This window comes from Diachasmimorpha longicaudata, chromosome 13 (genome assembly GCF_034640455.1).
Source record: "Diachasmimorpha longicaudata isolate KC_UGA_2023 chromosome 13, iyDiaLong2, whole genome shotgun sequence".
NCBI classification, from domain to species: domain Eukaryota; kingdom Metazoa; phylum Arthropoda; class Insecta; order Hymenoptera; family Braconidae; genus Diachasmimorpha; species Diachasmimorpha longicaudata.
The window spans coordinates 2,320,477-2,340,047 of record NC_087237.1 but is presented as its reverse complement, the minus strand read 5'-3'; the positions used below and the strand labels follow the sequence as shown (position 1 = coordinate 2,340,047).

The following is a 19,571-nucleotide window of genomic DNA, read 5'->3' as shown; positions in this document are numbered from 1 at the left end:
TAGATCAATAAAATTCTCCAGGCGTACCGTAAAATAATGTTGAAATTTATGTAATAAAAAAATAAACCATGTGTTCCTTACTATATAGAAAGGGTTAGTGATCTATCATTTATTTGTCGAAATTGAGCTGTCACTTTTGATTATTTTTTTCACACTACAATACGAAATTCTTTTGTACAATATCATCATCTTTATTATACACTGTAATAAAATTGAAGTAAATGTTGGTATTCAAATAATCCACTTTCACTCATTCATCCGTTTAATGTAAACATGTGAGCAAATATATTTGGTAACACATATGGTAATAATAAATAACAAACGTTTCGATTGCGCAAGAGATGCGAAATGAGTAGGTCTTTTTAGCTGGTAAATTTTTGTTCAGAATCTCAGTTACAAGCCGTATAAATAGAAAATTTTTTAGAATTCATAAGCGCTGATGATGATCAGTGCTTCGTCAGTATGTTCCAAGTTATTTCCAAGTATTTACCTTCCAGACATTCACAGTTATCAATGAACATCTCGCGTTCAATCTCGCGACAAAATAATAACACATTATCCATTATCTCACTGTTCATTAGATTTCTCTCTCATGTCTCCTTCTTCAATGCGTTTTTCTTCACATATGCTTTTCGATAAAAATCGCTGAAGAGGTAAAGGAATATGACGACATTCGTGACGAAGAAGTAGGTGAGAGCCTTTGGCAGTGGGCAGTCCATTGCGAGAATCGACATAAGGTAAACAAGCATCAGACAAAATTGGACCTGTGGAGAAAGTTTATCATTAATCAGACGTGTTGATTAATTTTGGGACTTAGAATGATGAAATTCAAAATTCATGGTTAATTAACGACAGTATTTGGGACAAATTTATGGACTGATTTATTTGTCACAACGGATTGCAGTCAATCAGAACGCAACAGTCGAGGTCACGAGAGAGTTATAGTTTGGGTAATTTCTACAGGCTTTTGAAAATTAGGCAATCGCAGTTTATCACTTCTCGAAATACTGAATTTCAAGCGCATTAAGTCTCGGTGAGATTGATTATGTGAGCTTCAAGGTAAATCGATATTTGGGTGATTATTTTTAAGTAACAAAACGGTTTTTCGAAATATAATTGCAAAACTTTTTGTTATCTTACTAATTTTTATCGCATCATGTTTATCCAATTCTTCCCTGATATTTCCCGGTGTCTATACTCCGTTTCAATTTTTTGTTTATTCAAATATATAGTATATATATATTTTTTCATAAATTAATATTCTTTTGCGTTATTAGAAAGGCCCTTAAAATATTCCTCGACCCATTAATTATCTATTCATCATTACCAGTTGGATCCAAGTCATGTATTTCTTCCACCACAAGTACTTCCTGTACTGCGGCCCCAGCGCAGCGATCAAGTAGTAAGAGTACATAACGATGTGGACAGACGCATTGAGAAATCCGATGAGGAGCCCCTGCTCACCTGGAAGAAGTTTCAAATAGCACCACGAGAACAGGGCTGTTATCGTGTGATGATAGACGTGAAGAAATGTCACCTGATTCTGCTTCTTTCTCAGAACGAAAAAGACCTAAAAAAATACCGGAACTACTCTTAGAAAATAATTTAAAGTTATGCTTAGTTAACTACGAAAAAAATCACTGGAATAACTTGAGAACTTTTTATTTAAATTTCTGAAAATTTTCTTGTCACGGAAAATTTAGACAAAAATTTTTAATCATTTCCGTAATATGATAAGCTGGAATTATGAATTAATGTGTGTAGAGCAAGTGAAGTGTCACTGAAATGGTATTGTTTCGAAAATAGGTGAAATTTTTAGTGATAAACTGCATATTGAGCTCCAACGATAAGCTTCTGTCGACAATTGTGACATTGAATACAGGAAAAACTAGTTAAAATAAACCTATAACCAAATCAACATGAGTTGACTTCATTTTCATATTTCACATATACGTGTGAATTATGAGGATGGAAATTGTTGTATAATGAGTTTAATTGCGGTGGAGATGTCTTACCGTGTCCAGCAGCTCAATCACTTTTGAGAAGAAATACCACCAGGCAGCTGTTGTCAACTGTGGGGAAAAACAAGTGTCATTCCATTGACAGAGTTTTTAATTTTCAAGAGTATTTTTTTAAATATATCGATGACAGAACATTTTTCATTTCCACTTTTTGCTCTATAAAAAAGATTCTGGTGAAAATTGTCTCAGCTCTCTTCGATTTGGAAATGCCCCCATAAAGGGGCGGATGTCAATGACGTGCTACTGACGTAAATAAAAATTGTTTTCAGAATGTTATCAGACATTTTGTTCCCTGACAATCACCCGCCAATTTTCCATTATTTTCGATATCAAGAAAACAATTGACCAGAACTCTCTAGCTACATAATAAAATTATCAAAAAATTAAAAACAATTATTTTGAATTCGTCATTCGACGGTCATTGGAGTGGAATTTTGTATTTTTTTTCACTTTGGGGTGACTTGTCCCAGATGAACCACGATCACCATTTGCCTCAATTGAGCCATCCCCCACCGCGAGTGAATAATATGTTTTTCGAAAAATGAAAAATTATTAAATTGCTCTTCATCATTCTTCACCATTACCATTCTCTGGTGGTTCTTATCCGTTATTGTTCCAGAAGTACAGGTTTTTGTGAATATGTAGCTCAAGAAATCAGCCTTGAGTGCCTGAAACACCGAAACGGATAAATAAAAATTTGGCGAGGAATAAAAAAAACAGAAAAATGCAGGAGAAAAAAATCATACCAATGTTGAGAGCCAAATGCTGAATAAAACCTGTGCCCCGTTATACAGAATGAGTATATTGGTGAGTTGAAATGGAGGCCTCGACTCCATCATCTTCGGTCCAATTTTTAGGACAAATAAGAGATAGACACCGAGAATGAGTAGAACAGGTCCGGGAGAGCTCATGAGTGGCCACTCGTCGACCATTGGATCTGTGGATAAAGCCAACGTTAGGATTTTTTTTTTTCCCCAGTCTAAATTTCCGATCTACGTCACCGAAAAAGTAAAAGGTTCGAAAATTGTGAGCATGACTGTGACAATTGATGTAGTGTATTTTTATGTTTCGGAAAAGATTTCAACCCAAAGATTTATTCATTGAATTTTAATTCCCCTGATGAAAATTAGTTATTCATAGGTATCCGTTACGTAAGAATATTATTTTCTTCCTTGACAGGCACCAAATTTGAAAAAAATACAAAAATTGTATAAAATCTTTTTATCGGTTCAATGTCGCCTTGAACAATGCAACAACCGTGCAGATTTGAATGGCATTGTGCATTGATTAATGAGATATGTAAAGACAAACCAGAGAGATTTACTAATGATGGTCAAAGGTGTGCGTTCAATGCCCGGGGTATTATTGCTAAGAATATATGTATATTAAGCGTTAACTCATTGGCAATATGTTCTCTTGTATTGATGACAGTTTACCTTTGGTTGACTCCAGAATTTCATTGTAATTGCTGACGACAAGTTTCATAAAACTCGCCATGACTCTGATGTAATAGGAGACTCACCAGATAATGTACTCTAAAATGTAACAGAATGTATTATAACAATGACAATTGAAAACCATTTTAAATATTAATGAATGACGAAAAAAAAATTCAACATCTATCAATTTTCATTTGAATTTTATATTGTGTGAATAATTTATTGAAGTATTGACCATCGGTCATAATAAATATTAATTGCATTCAACATTTGTATGTTTTCAACACTCTTATTTTTAAATAATAGCACTAAAAACACCTTGGCACATCAATGATTCATATTGTCGATAGGAAAACCAACTTAATGGCAGTAATTTTGAAAAATCCTTATTTGTACTCACATCGATAACAATAATAATTATGATATAACTTGTGAAAATGTAAACTTTTGAGAGAATAAATCCACGGTGAGGTGAGGCTTGTAAGACCCTCACGGGAACGCTGTTAAAGTGCGTATCCCAAACCAGCCATAATGCTCGAAGCCAAAAGACATGATTCAGAATTACCGGTGTGGAGGGTCGAGCATTGCCATTGGATAACTGTCATCCCCACCACAGGTCCAACTTCCACCTTTCCATCGCGCGAAAAACTCAACTGAATTTCGATATTATTTCAGCATGCTCTGGCTTTCGAATTTACCGGCTGCTATCCGATGTATCAATGGAGTGCGTAATCTCTTGGCGTGAATAACATTAATTATTCACAATTGATCAATCGCCGCTGATTGTTCAATGTGATTGAATGTGATAAATGAAATTATATAAAAGTTCTTGTTAATTTTTTTAATGGAGTTGAACAGGTTAATTGAGCGTTGGAGCACTTGTCCAGCTCCACGTGGATTCGAAATGAGAATTATGGAAAAATTGCAGAATGTGTTTACAATGAAATATGCGTCAATGGGGTGTTTGCCAGGAATAAAGGTACTCGGTTTCTCCGGGACGGATGTGACAGAGACAGAAGAGTGACTTCCGAGGAGGAGTTTGAGGTGTACCGCACTACTCACGTTTTTATTTTTGAATTAGAGTGTTGGAAACTTCATTGAAATTACGAAATTGTTGCATGTGAATTGCCAATTTTTGCGGAATTTATTTTGCTGAATTTTTTTATTTAATAAATTTTCAGTTGATTTCAACAAATGGAAAAATGGGAATCTCAACTTTCCTTATTGTCTCGTAATTGGAATAATAGCATGCCTATTCTCCAATTACTTAGCGAGCACTCAAAAAGAATTTTCTTTCTTCAACTAACGGTACCGACAGAAAGTCATTCAAGTCCACGACAAATGATTTCACGGATCGAATTCCTTGACTCACAATCAGTATCAGGGTTGAGGATGATATAGCAATTTACCAGATCTGACCCACACACAGAGCTGGTGATAATAATTGCCAGAATAGCACTGATGATGGCAATTTACACAGGTGTGTCTATTAAAGAATATAAATTGTTGACAATTTCATCCCCCCGCAGAACAAAATTATCAGTTTCATTGAAATTACTTCCTCCTATCGGTAATGCTCAATTAATCGAAACAATTGTCTCTAATTTCTGATCAACAGATACTCAGTCAATCATTTTTGAATTAATAATTTTCTGGGGAATAGATTTTAAATTATTCTGGGATTAACAATTTCTCTCCACGATTTGATTCCCTGAATCATATAATGTAACGATGAAGAATATCAAGTAGGAAAGCCGAGTTGCCGGTTATTGCGTAGGTAGGGGCCGGCACTTTTAACGATCTTTGTTTAGTTATTGAATTATTATATTTAACTATGCATAAATAATTTCAAAAAAATGCCAGTTGTGTGAACGTTGACGAGTAGCACTCGGATTTGTAGGGAACAAATCCTCCTCTGTCGCGTGAAGCTTTACTTAGAGTTTGAGGAAGAATCCTGGAATGTCTAATGACGATTAATTCACACGTGATTTTCAAATGATTCATTATTTGCTAATCAGATTAATTTTAAAATATTTAATGTAATTTTTATTTTTAGAGATAAAATAAATTCGAGAAAATATTGTTCTGTTTTCTCGGTAGTTGGAAAGTTCAATAAACAATTCAATTTATTTAACATAAAATTTAATCTTCCTTATTATGTTTTTTGAATAGTGCGACGTCGACTTTAATGAAAACTCCTATTAAAAAAAAATCCAACGTCTCCTGTTACAAATTAAGTCTCACGAAAATTCTAGCTGCCAAGAGCTCACGTAACAGTTACAAATTCACTCTTTTGACATAATTGACGAGTCAGTTGTACTATGAATAAGGTTTACTGTTCCAATAAAAAAACTCGTCACATTTCACTCGAATGAACCTCAATCATAAATAAAAAAAAAAAAAGATAAACCTAAATGGACATATCCACAGTGTATTTGATTTTCGTCCATTACATAAGCATTCTCCACTCCGAAGACAAAGATTGGAATTTATATTTCATTCTCCCATTACACTGTCCACTCACCAAGTAGGGGAAACTGAAATTCATCGTCCTCCGAAGTCTATTTAACTTCGTTCCATTTTCTAGATGACGTTTGAGCTAGGCTGACGCTGGATATTTTACGATGACGCCTCCCCGTGCATGTCGGTCAATTGTTAATACTATTGTGCCACCATTCGCGGTGTAATGACCAACAGGAAGAGCAATTTCGATTTATGAGTAAAGGAGCAATTTCCACGCCATCGCATTTCTAAAACGGTACCCCCTTTTTCCGTGCATATCTCCACAGCTAAATCCCACTTCATCGTTGATTATCTACAAAAAGTCTTCAGGAATCCCCTTTTAAAAAGTCCAGTTTTGTGCTATATTCCAATATTCAAGACTACTCAAAGTAAATTTAATAATTTCAATTTTATAAATATCTCCATATTTTTAAAAATAACAATCAAACCCATATGATATAATATTATTACTCATCATATTATTCGTAATTCTTTTACACTCTCATAGTGTTATTAGTGGAAGGTACTATAGAATACTATTCTGGCGCAGGTGATGTTCCAGTTGCGGAGAATATTATGGTAAAATTTACAACTTTGAAACTCCTAGATCCACGATGGCTGGTCTATCGTCATCCGCATTCATCGGCTGGACCTCACGTCTTTTCCCGAATATCTATTCTCCGGCGGCTTTAGCTTCTCCTATAAATTTATTTATGTCTCAGCCGCCCAAGGTCGTTCTCTCGAAATTTTTGTAGAAAGCAATAGATTGATTCGTTAAATCTCAGTGTCAATAGAAATTCGATGGGCTCCTATCGCCCTCGCCAGGGAAAAACCGTGAGAAAAATAAATATTGTCGAAATAATTTCTTCTCTAGTATTCTAACGAACATTTTAGAGGATCTCCTAATGTCTCACCGCGTGGGTTTATTAATAACAATAGTAAATTAATGCATCATAATTCCGGTTATATCTTATGGGACTAATGTACTTAACCCGGGAGGGCCCCTGTCTGTCGGTATTTGACTGAATGAAACGTGTACTTTGTTGATATTTTTTAATTAGTCGAATAGAAAGTTCGATAACGAATTATTGTTTAGAGAAAGATGGGGGTTTTTCAGGTGAAAAAATCAGAAAAATACTAGAACAATGGGGGGATGTGTTGACAAACCTGAGAATCACGAAGAAACTTTGTGAAATGGAAAATGGGTCAAGAAGGTGAACTGGATGCTGTACCATCACCGAATGACCGAAATCGAAATCTGTATTCTGCCGCGGGGCAATTTTTTATTCATTCTTTTTAAGAGAGGGGAAGCACTGGAGTAACTAACGGCACAAGAATTTGGGCTCATTTGTGGTCGCCATGTAAAACCTGCTGGACTATAGCTTACAAGTATCCGGATGGATCAATTTTTAAATATTCGAGAAGTGGGACAATTGGTTTGTATCGTCGAGGGATGACTGTCATTGATATCTGGCAAATCGAGAGAAACGTTTTCCTTCGAGTGGATGTATTATTATTGTTAATAGAGAGTTCAACGATCTCTGGGATAATTTTATAAACGTCCGGGAAAAAATTAATGAGCAATTAAATTACCGATAATCAATATTTTCTTCATAATGGTATTTGTGAAATTTTAATACAATACCATGTTGTTTGGGTCATGAAAAATTCATGATTCAATAATTAAAATTATTCAATTGTCCAACTTCCTATGACATAATACAGAATTATTGATAATGTTGCAAAATTAAATTATGCACTCTCTTACGTGAAAACGAAATTGAATTAATTAATTCGAACCAAATGTCGAGATTTCCCTAATTTGTTGATTTCATTATAAACCTATAAATATTCATTACTATTATCAACGAGTCTTGAGTGAGCGAAGAAATGTTTTCCATCGGTCCGGCGAGAATTAGAAAGAGTCGAAATTTTCACGTTCCCTCAGAACGAAGGTCTCTCAATGTGTCATAATTCGTCCAAAAATTTCTTTAGACCTTGTACGAGGGGGAAACATCTCGTCTTATCGAACTTAATGACCGTTAGGAAATCAGGTTGTGTCCGTGTGTTCATGATAATAATGTTGTTACGTAAAGAGATAAAAGGGTCAAGATGTCATTAATTAATTAACGTGCTGGACGGTTGATTAATTGAAAGGCGTAATATATAAGACAGCGGTGTCATCAAGGTTTTCAGGAAAAATTAATGCCAAAGAAGATGCCCCAACATATTTGAATGATTTCAAATTTAATTTACATAAAGGACGATTTTTGCAGCATTCGCCACAAATGCATAATCATTCTGGAGATTCGAAAGAAGATGGAGATGAATATTATTTGCTGGACTTTGTATCGATTATTACTCATTGGTTTTTCATTCCAAAATGAAAATTCAATTTAAATCTTCCAATTTCCTAATAATAAACTAATGAGGGCTTTTAAATTGAGAATTAAGTTTTCGGTTTATCCTGTCAGCTAAGACTATGTATAGTCGATTATTTCTTTATGTAATCGTGTAAGGTTATGACCTTTCATGTCATCTCTATGGGAAATTAATGATGGAACAATGATATTTCATTAACCAAAAAAATTACTTTTAAAAGCATTATTCTCTTCTCTCATCTTGTAACAATAAAAAAAGTGTGTTTTAAGGCCATTATTAACAAGAAGAGGCTATTTTTACTATTTGACTAATATGCAACAATCAAGTTGATCTTCTCCATTTCAATTTAATTTTCAATTCCTTAAAAATTTCAGAATTTTATCAAGTTTTTTTCTTCTTCCAATTTTCCTCAGTATTTTTCCCTCAAAATTCAACGAGCGGTAAAATTCTTAAAAACCCATTCACGTAATTAACGTAATAGACATTGGTAAAAAAAACTTGGTGATTAACCGACGACATTACACACCCAAATCCAGCAACCGGATGTGGACAAAATTCAAAATACTGGCCGGTCCTCTTGCGGAGTAAAAGCGCGCGCCCAAATCTCTATTGACATTCACAACTTTCATCTGCCCGCGGCCAGTTACGGGCAATTCAATTTTTGCGCCCAGTGAAGGTGTATTTGGGATAAAGGGGCCCCGAAGAAGCCAATTAAGCCCTCACAGTCGAGGATAACGATGAAAAAACAAATGTTTTTTTCGACCCTTCAGCCCGTAATACCGATCTTGGGTTTTTCTCCGAAGAAAATGCACTTCAATTCCTCTTTTATCAACATATCGTGAACGATTTGTCAGTTAACTACTGGATTACCAACAGTTGTCCTACCGTCGGTATTCAGCATCATCAGAGCGCAAAAATAATTTTTCTGTTATTTTTTAATTTACCTTTCTCCTCAGGATGGAAAATAACGTGACGAAGCAGCTCAGAAATAGATTATTCATTTATTTATAATAATTTGTATCGATCCTATGCATTATGTGATTGACGTAGTGCATAATGAGCAGATGATGGTATGAGATATAAAAAAAAATTCCAGACATTCACAACGAAAACCAATTGATAATTTAGACTCGAGGTGATGAATTAAATGGTAATTAACGAGTTAAGGGGTTCTATAGGCTCTTTGGTTTACCATTGGCAATTTCCTTGCTGATTCCATTCTGGCCAACACTGTCGGGCTTCTTGATATAAGTCTTGTAATAAAAATCACCGAACAAAACGATCATAAAGAGATTTTGGGGTATGAATATCGCCGCCGGCCACAGTGGAAATCCGCAATCCTCTGTCCATACTAGCTGCGAGAAATGCAGCAGAATGAGGAAAAATTGCACTAGTTGCATTTGCGTTATGTACTTCTTCCACCAGGGCTTGCCAAGCTTCAGCGACGTCGCCAAGTAATGACTGTACATGATGACGTGGACAAAGGAATTTATCAAGCCTGAAATTAAATGAAATTCAAGCTCCAGTTAGATTCACTACTTCATGGGATCGATGGGTTCAAATATTTCCAAAGGGTCTCGATGATAGTGACCTAAGAATGTGACGTGTCCACCTGGTAGATACTTGACACCACCCCAAGCCCCCATCACCATGCCCGTGTGATGGTAAACGTGGAGGAATGACACCTGATTCTGCTTTTTTCTAAGAACGAAGAACACCGTGTCGAGGAGGTCCACTATTTTCAGCATGAAGTACAACCACACTGATGCTGCTATCTGAAATAATAAATCAAAAGTCAACAAATTATTGGCCCCATGAATCGTCTATTATTGTAAATTACGATGACCGAATTATGAATGATAATGAATTCGTCGTACCGCTATTGCGTCCGTAGTGTTCGAGTAATCGACGGGTTCGCACACGAAACTGTATTTATTCAGCCATGCCTGCGTCAAAGCCTGAAAGACAATAAAAAAAAATTGCAATCTCACGACATCATCACCATTTTCCCTGTCATGGGATAAATTTTGATTTTACCAGGTAGACTAGGTAGGCACTGGCAATGATCTGCACGACATTGTACACTTGTAAAATTCTGTCTAAGTTGAAGGGCTTTCTGTTGGCCATTAGTCTTGGCCCAAGGGTGAACACAAAATACAGGTAAAATCCGAGAATGGCGAGACCTGGCCATGGTGTCGCTATCAGGAACCAGTCTTTCGTTCTGGGATCTAAGCATTCGAAAATATCCCCAAATTTCTGCATTCATTAAAACCAATCTGGCTGAGAATTTCACTTACCCGAAACTTCGTCATTAAGGTAGTGATACAATCTTATTAAAGATTTAATAATTGTCGCCATGGTGCCCTTACGGAGTGAAGCACTGGTAAAACTCACTGTTGAATATCAGTTATCGAAAAAAAAAAATTATCTCTCTTCTTCTATACCTTCACATGGGCTCGATTTTTTTATACTAGTCTAGTCATTCATGGGCGGTGTAATAAATAAATAATTTCGAGTGACCACGGAATGAAACGTTAAAGCCCACCGACCCACCCATTCACAGCGGAGCACCGAATTGGACTGATAGAGGTTTTTACCTTCGTTAAAAATGTACAACCATTGTATTATAATTATCTGATTGCGTTCACGTGTGTGTGCCCATTGGAATTACCTGACTATTCGGAAAGCATAAAAAAATGAGGGGAAAAAAATCGAAGTCATCGACAACACCGGGAGCTCGGGTTTAACTAGCTACCAACTGACTAGCGTCCGGTGTTATAATTTAACCAAGGAGGAAGCTATGCATCTCGTTGTGGGATGTTTGTGGGATTCTAATTGAATTTTATTCTGGGTGAGTGTAAATTCCTTTGCCTTGACTTCTCACTCTGCAAATTTCATCATTTTCAAACTTCCCGATCTACAGCGAAGTCATGCTTACAGTATTTCAATTGGCTCAAGACCTTTATTGATGTGATATTGTTGCAGGGGTCGACGTTAATTCAACTCTGGGGCATTCATTACTGATAGAGTTGGTGCAGTAATGAAAAGAATTTCTTGCACAGAATTTTTTTTTCTATCAGTTATCTCCAATTATGGCTGGGGGTGTCATGGGATTTCAATTGTACCAAGATTGGTGTTTTATAGGGTAACTATATTGCACGTGATTTACTATAGGGTAACTATATTGAACGTGACGCTTCATGGATAATTACAATTTATTCACTTTATTAATTTTCCGGGGGCAAATTTTAATTTATTCACTTTATTAATTTTCCAGGGGAAAATTTTAATTCATCCTTTAACATATAAAGAAGTAAGAAATAAAAAAAACCATTTGACTCTCGCGTTTTCCATACAGAGATCGGAATTTTCGTTAATATTCATAGATTCCGCATCATCTACAACGATTACGGAATTTCGACCCACCATTTGTGCCAACATAATTACGATGAAAATGTCACAGTCACGGCCACATATATGTTCGAAGAAGGTTTTAGTTTGTCCAATAGAATGGAAACCTTGGGGTTACTTTCAAAAGTGGGAATCTCCCTGTCATAATTCTCCCTGCGATGTCTAGCGAATATTGATTATTCCTTTTCACATAATCTTCTACTCCTTCTCATTATGAACAAGTCCAAAAATGATGAATAAATCAATTGAACGATTGAAGGGGTTATTTATATTCGGAAGATGTGATATAAATACCCGCACATAGACATCGGCTATTCAATCCTCAATTATGGAATCTGCTGTACATAATTTTCGAGTGGATCCTCAGTCCGCGAAGCGATAAACTAATTACATTATCTTGACGATAGTGTGCGTCAAATCGACGACTTGGGGAATGAGGAAGTGAAAAAATTCGTCAATGACAACACGATGAAGTGAAAATCTAGCCCTTTAAGCCGCCACTCGACGCAGTGAAATTTAAGGAGAAAGAGAGGATGAGGAATAGTCACGAGGAGGTGAAGATGAGGTTCGTGGGTATTTAAAATAGCCGGAAATGAAGGCCGCACAGGTCCCACAGTCCTGACCTTACGACGATCGACCACGACAGTGAATATGCGACGCACCATGATTCAGTAGATTTACTCAGCTACAATTAACATTTCTTCATTTTAGAAATTATTTTCAATAATAATCGCATAATATTGCATGGGGAGAAATTTCAAAAAAAATTCTCGCGCTGGCATTGGATGTTTTAGCAAAATTGTATTAACAATATTAGAATTTTTCATAACGGAGGGATTGTGATGTTTTTAAAAAAGAGGACTAGAATTTTTATAAAAAATTTCTCTCCCTGCGTCTTGCATGATTTCTTTCAATTTATTTATTATTTTTTTTAAATTTTGGTGAACAAATGTAGTTGGAAACTCTCATGCTGAATAACAACAAATCACATTTTTGTTAGGATATACTAAATCATTGGTGAACCTTCCAGTAATAGTTGTGAGTTTATTAACATCTCGTCGTTTATATCGTCGTGATAAAATGAAATTTAAGCCGGGGTAGTTCGATCGTTATTTTTAACGAATCTATCGATAATGTGATCAAAAGAATGACGTCAAATTCTTGAATTGAAAAATCTTCTGAATTCCCAACGAAGCAACATGAGCGCCACACAAAGGTCAACACCTCGGAAATTCTTCAGCGCGTGTTATTGTTATAATTTGTTACGCAAACTCCAGGAAACATGAGAGTATTACTCAAACTTTTGGTCATTATGGATTTATGATTTGAAGATAATCATGAGCTTGTGGCATTCCCTTTGTTCGAATTTCAATGGGAAATTGGAGTTGATAAAGTGCTAACGTTTTTGATACCCTAGACATCGGGGGAAAAAATCGTGCCTGCGTTCGTCGTCCGGTTGGTCTTCAATGATTATTATGCATGTTTCAAGGTGAAATAAAAAGACTGATTGATATCGGTCGATGACCTATCCAGATAATTGGCATCTCAGAGTAGATATTCCCATTACCGATAGAAGACTAAATCGACTAAAATCTGCCGGTTCTGGGGGCCAACGCGTCTGCAAATTAATTTGGCAAATCGCTTCCCATTTTGGCTGAACGTGTGGTAGTACATTGGACCCTCACCAGTTGCCGGGTACTCTCGTGATTCGCAATCGTTTTTTATGAGAGAGATTTTTTCACTCACCCCGGAACCGTTTTGAGCGGAAATAGTTTGTTTTTTTCAGATGAAATGGCACCAAAAAAAATCGAAAAAAAAATTTTTTCTGCTCGATTCTTGTGCGTTCGGTAGAATTCGACGATGATCCCAACTAATATTGATAATAATTTTGAACGGCAATTGAAATTTCATTTGAAAATCTGTTACCCCTTAAAGTGGGCATCGCGCGAGGATCTACAGTAGATACATCGATGTGAAACAGTCGGTAAATAACCGATCGTCTCATTATATGTGTTAGATCGATGAAAATAAGAGATCGCCGATATTTTTCTTTAGCAGGTCATTCCGATTTTTCAACTATCAATTTTCTCTTGGCCTTTGCATCGCCCGCTTCGACTTGTGACTTCGGTGTGAAATAATTTTTGACGTAGAATGAGCCGAATAAATAAATGAAAAAGCCGGAATTCACCGTCAGCAGGATAGATAAGAATTTCGGAAAACTGCAGTCTAAGAAAAGATGATTGAAGTTGTGAACGAAGATTATGGAGAATTGGATGAGTTGCAGGCGGGTTAAGTACTTTTTCCACCAGAGATACTTTTCCATGTGGGGGCCGAAAGCTGACAGCATGTAGTATCCGTACATTATTATGTGAATGAAAGAATTGATGAGACCCAAGAGGGTGCACTGCCCGCCGGGGAAAAATCTGACGGCTATCCACGACGACACTGTCATTATTCCATGGTGCCAGATATGCAGGAAGGACAATTGCCGATTCTTTTTACGCAGGACGAAGAATATTGTGTCACTCAGCTCGATTAACTTGCAAATATAGTACAGCCACACTGCACGGGCCATCTGCAATGGCAAATTGATTATTTTCTCTAATCGAAAGCTTGAAGAAAATAACGAGATGTATAAAAAAATTTTTTTGTCACTGCTGCTACGTTTAGCCCGTGTCGAAAAATGCCTTTTCGTTTACTTGTAAACAAAATATGTGTATAAAATTTATGCACGACAGAAGTGAAACTTCTTAGCCATAGATTGTTAAAAAATTTTGTCTGAATTTTTTGTGATAATTTTCGGAAATTTTTATTGAGCTACACAGGAAGATTTCAGAACATTTTGTCATTGAAAATTCGAAATCTCGTGGAGAAAGCAAATAGAATAGTCAATTTCTGTTCCATATTTCCCTGAAAATTAACAGAAAACAAAGAAATTGCTGTCAATGCATTTTTGAATTCGGGGAACAGTGACACCGAAGCCCATATAGGACAAAAAAGCAGGAAATTTACGATTTCATTGAAAAATCAAAGAAATTGATCTCCAATATTCATATTAGAGTATATATTTAAATAAATTACGAAATTCTCATTTTCGTACCGCTTAAAATTCGGGAATTTTACTGAAGGATAAGTTAGACCGGAGATTTCATGATTTTCAAATGTGTAAAAAGCATTTGATGCCACTGAATTGGTAATTCCCAGTGAACTATCCCGATATCAATAAAAAGGTTTTATTAGTATTGTTCATCATATTAACAAAATGAGTCATTTTCTCACTCCGAATCTATCGCGTTTTCGTTTCTCGCCTATGTCTCTTTCCGTCCGACTGCCCCACCACGCGCGCAAAGAAGTTTCACTTCAAAAAGTAAAAACTTGTAAACGAAAAGACTTTTCGTTTACTAGTAAACAAAAATGACAGCTCGCCACTCCCTGAGCGTAACATCACTAAAAAAAGTATAATTCAAATACAGGTGCGACGGGGTCTTTTAACTCCTGTGATTGGCAGCCCTGGGCTTCGCCAGGGGCCGCCAACTTTACACTCGTTACTACCCCGTCGGACTTATATCGAAATACACAATTTCCGTTAAATCCACTTTAAATCGTCGCTATAATTTTCTCTGGAAATTTTTATGCCATTTTCCCTCCCTCAATTTTTGAATTTGAATTACAGACTTCAACAGTTCTTACCCGCAACGCCTTGGGATTGTTAGAGCGATCAACAGGCTGACAACCAAAGCTGTAATCGTTCCACCATCCGCTCACGAATCCCTCGTGAACTAAGATCGTACTTAGTATGACTTGGAGTATATTATAAACAATCAGAACATTTTTTAACGAATACGGTTTCCTGTCGCGCATGTATCTGGGCCCGGCGTACGTACTGAAGTAAACATACGAGGCGACTATCATCAGGAGGGGCCCAGGGCCTGTGACGAGGAACCAATCGGCAGTTCTTGGATCTACAAATGAAAAACCCTAAATTAATTAATCACGACTAGCTTTCATTCGATCAAATTCTTCAATTTTAATATTATTTCTTTTCATACCAGTTTTATTATGTATGTCATTGTACCAATCGACTATTCCTGGCATTTTGTACTATTTGTATTTTGGGGCCCAATTTAACTCTCTAGAAAATAATAATAAGTCATAAATTAAGAATTTTCACTCACCGATGTCCTTAAAAATAATTAGATCCCTCATATTTGTGGAAATTTATAAAAAACATTCGTTTTCCATTTTTTTAATTTTTTGCGTGGCATTGCGTTACATACGTCAATCAGTATTCCTCATTGTTTGATATGATATATAACGGAAACTTGTCAACGTATAATTCTCAGATCATCATTAAAGGATAATGTATTTACAGTGATGAATGACATGGCACTATTGGTATTTCATTGTAGTATCGACATTTCTTGCGATTCTCACTCATCAAATGTTACATGATTAACGTTATATTTTTTTATTACTGTCAATTAGACTCTGTAATGACTAACATTAAGCACAAACTAGTCGTGTTTGGATAATTGGCAAATTATCATATGAAGGCGATTGTCTGTGTTTTAAAAAAGCCGATGTAATTGGTAAGATGATTAAAATTGTTAGGCGGAAATTGAAAAGGATTTTCACTTATTTTCTATTTAATCATTATTTCTGCAGGTATTTATAATGTGATTAATAAAATTTTTAAAATTTCACTGAAACACAAATGATGCACAATCATTGGATAAATAATGAAAAATAAATAATTTGAAACATTTAGGTGATGGGAGGGAAGACTTATCTCCACGCGATGTGCCGAAGCTCAATGATTCCCCCAGAAGGACAAAGAAATACGCAAACGAGTAAATCAAGGCAAACGAGATCATTTCATGGCATTATTGAGTACCCTAGGTATTTTCCGCACACTTGAGTTTTGAGGTACGAGCGTATGTCCTTCGATGTTACCACCCGTCAAAAGAAAGTCAAGCAGTGTTCGCACTTGTCAAGATCTTTCGAAAACATTCACAATGTACAATATTTGTTCATATCTCAATTTCACATCAGTATTTTTATAAAACAATGTGATCACTGGCGATTATTTCCTTCATATCCAGTAATAGATCTTACTCAGAGGAAATTGTAGCCATTATCGTGTCCACAATGTACGCAATGGAACGATGAAATGATGAAAAACCTGATCGTTTGTGGATAAAATCGCTTCTTGGTTTCAATTCCTCGGGAAAAAATGAATTCACGTGTTTTCAAAGTTACGAGAGATCTCGAGGAGGAGAGATCAATGGCCACCGCCAGGAAAACTCGTGGAGGTGACTACTGGTGATGCTATTAATATCATTACCCAAATTTAATTCTGCCCATCGAAAGAAGTATTTTTAAAAAATTGATATAATTTATTTTTCCGGATTTTGTTCTTGTCTGACAATTGCAGATTCGTATTTAAATTAATCCAGAAGCTGCATAAATACATCAGACCGCATCAACTGTTTACACTTCCAACATTTCCAATGTAATCCACCTTGAAGCTCGCTGGAGTGACCGTCAGTGGTGATACGCATGTGCCATTAACGTCTACGATTGTAATTTTTAAATCTCATCTGAAGGAATTTCTTCCATTTATCGTTAGTTCAAATATAGCGTTCGGCTTCCGATGAAAAGAAAATTCACACTTTTCGCTAATATTGTTCAAACAAAAATTAATAATTCATTCCTGAGGTAATGCGTCATAATTATGAATATCTTGGCGAGTAGTATGGCTTTTTATGGAAAACTATTTTCATTGGTCGCGTCTTAAGAAATAACTAAAAATATTGAGCAAACAAACAACTAGGCCTCTCCATAAAATTTTTCATCACAATTATTTTCACTTGATTGTCCGGCATTCCTACGAGAGAATTACAGAGGGAACCTCAGTGACACATGATAACTACGGAAAGATATTGCAAAACGTATTGATGATCGCAACCAATTCCTCGTAACGATTCTCATTCAATCGCTATAACTTGCGGTGCTTATTCGCAGTGAAACATGGTATTAGTAACGGCTCATGATCACTCGGCTCTCATGAATAATCATGCGGTGTAATATTAAGGGGAGACCGTCGTGAAATCCCAGTCCGTACCTTTTCAGGGGGTACGTAAAAACATCTGATGACTGCAATCGATTTTTCATTTTTACCCCGAAAATATTCTCCTCTTGATCGACTGCTATTTTTTTGTATTATGAAAATGGAAAAAATTATATGATCATTTATTTCTTTGAAGTTGAATTATCGATTATGGATATTTTTCTTATTCGTTTAATGGATCGTAAAAGAAGAGATTAAATCGTCGTTTTTAGGAGATTGATAGAGATTTTTTAAAAACATTTTCATTGGAGGGAAACTGAGACACGTGGACCATTTTAATGGCAAAAATAAAACACGTAATCATGAAAAATGCATTAAAAAATTGGAAAAAAATCGTTCCCGGCCAATACTATTGATATTAAATTCTGCAAAATATTGATATCTTCTGAAATATCTGTAATAGATTATAAATCAATAAATAACAGAAACTGCCCCGAAAATGTTGAATGATTTTTGTGGTGTCAAAGACTTCAGATTTTACCCCAGCTAACGATTAAAAATTCACTAATGCCGATGATTTCAATCTATCGAAAAATTTAGTCAAAGTGAACAATAGTGATTCTAATTTTCCAGTGAACTTTGATATGAAGAAGGATATGAGTAAATTTCATTCAAGAGAATTAACATGACTTACGAATTCATTCCAATTTTCTACCATCACGGTCATCATTCGTTGTAATCGTGCCTAGCGATTAATTATTAGCGATTACACCGTGAATTTTCCACAAGTCTCGTCATGATAAATTTACAATCGATATAAATAATGATTGTCCATAAAGATACGTTCCACTTATACGTTCCCATTGGATAGACCTTTTAATGAATAATCGATTAATAAAGGAAATGAAAAAATGACAGCACGTGGGATTGTTTAACATTGATTTCATGCATCACGTCTAGACCTCTTGTCGATTCAGTTGATAATCACTGATACGGAGCACTTCATATTACTTTGTTTAATCATTTATTAATAAAATCAAAGGTCACTTGCATTCTGAGGAACAAAAGAAATGGGTTAATCAATGCGACAAGGAAATGAATCAACTGAACACCTGAGGTGGCGCGGAAATATAGGTGTCAATTGATGTAGAACAATTACGACTAATCGCAGTTTTTTTTTTCAACCATCACTTATGGCAATTATCCTTCGACTGTACATCGGATAAAATAGAAAAGTGATTTGAAGAACACATAAATCACTCGTGATTACTTGAATAAAGTCATTTACATTAAGAAAAACAGGAAATTCAAACTTTTGTGAGGGAAAAAAATGACAAGTGGACATTAAATGTAGTTTTTTTAAGTTTGAGAACATTTTTTTATGGCTCATTTCAAAGTACAAACTATCGGAACAGCCGTTGAAATCATCACTCCCAGAGGAATAATTTAATTAATTTAATCTTTCGTTAATTATGAAAATAATCTCAGTGAAAAAAAAAAATGAAAAAATACTTACGTTCGATCCAACGATTTCAGTAACAAATAACTAATTAGCACACCCCTGACAAGGCCTCTCCCTTGTTACCACGTCTGCTAGACCACTGACAGTATTGAAGTAAACCCAACTCAATGGGCCTCGCAGGACTTGGGCTCGAATTTCCTTACTGTTACCCACCACCTATTGCAACCTTGTGTACGAACTTCGCCTCACCAGCGATTTCTTATCCGCTCCCAACTGACTCTACC

The 19,571-nt window shown here is 35.8% G+C and overlaps 2 protein-coding genes across 2 annotated transcripts; both read right to left on the bottom strand.

Annotated features, from left to right (window-relative positions):
• Positions 1–195: 195 nt before the first annotated feature.
• Positions 196–11,227, bottom strand: LOC135168631 (very long chain fatty acid elongase 7-like). Its single transcript, XM_064133011.1, has 11 exons — positions 10,642–11,227; positions 10,382–10,572; positions 10,222–10,302; positions 9,936–10,119; positions 9,519–9,842; positions 3,458–3,538; positions 2,768–2,958; positions 2,606–2,689; positions 2,016–2,072; positions 1,328–1,570; positions 196–764 (listed from the first exon to the last, which is right to left on the bottom strand). Exons 1-11 carry the CDS (start codon positions 10,700–10,702, stop codon positions 591–593), a joined length of 1,671 nt encoding a protein of 556 aa, XP_063989081.1. The 5' UTR covers positions 10,703–11,227; the 3' UTR covers positions 196–590.
• Positions 11,228–12,649: 1,422 nt separating this feature from the next.
• Positions 12,650–19,566, bottom strand: LOC135168665 (very long chain fatty acid elongase AAEL008004). Its single transcript, XM_064133062.1, has 4 exons — positions 19,342–19,566; positions 15,805–15,887; positions 15,446–15,717; positions 12,650–14,330 (listed from the first exon to the last, which is right to left on the bottom strand). The coding sequence occupies exons 2-4, from the start codon at positions 15,848–15,850 to the stop codon at positions 13,815–13,817; spliced, it is 834 nt and encodes a 277-aa protein (XP_063989132.1). The 5' UTR covers positions 15,851–15,887; positions 19,342–19,566; the 3' UTR covers positions 12,650–13,814.
• Between the last annotated feature and the right edge of the window lie 5 nt (positions 19,567–19,571).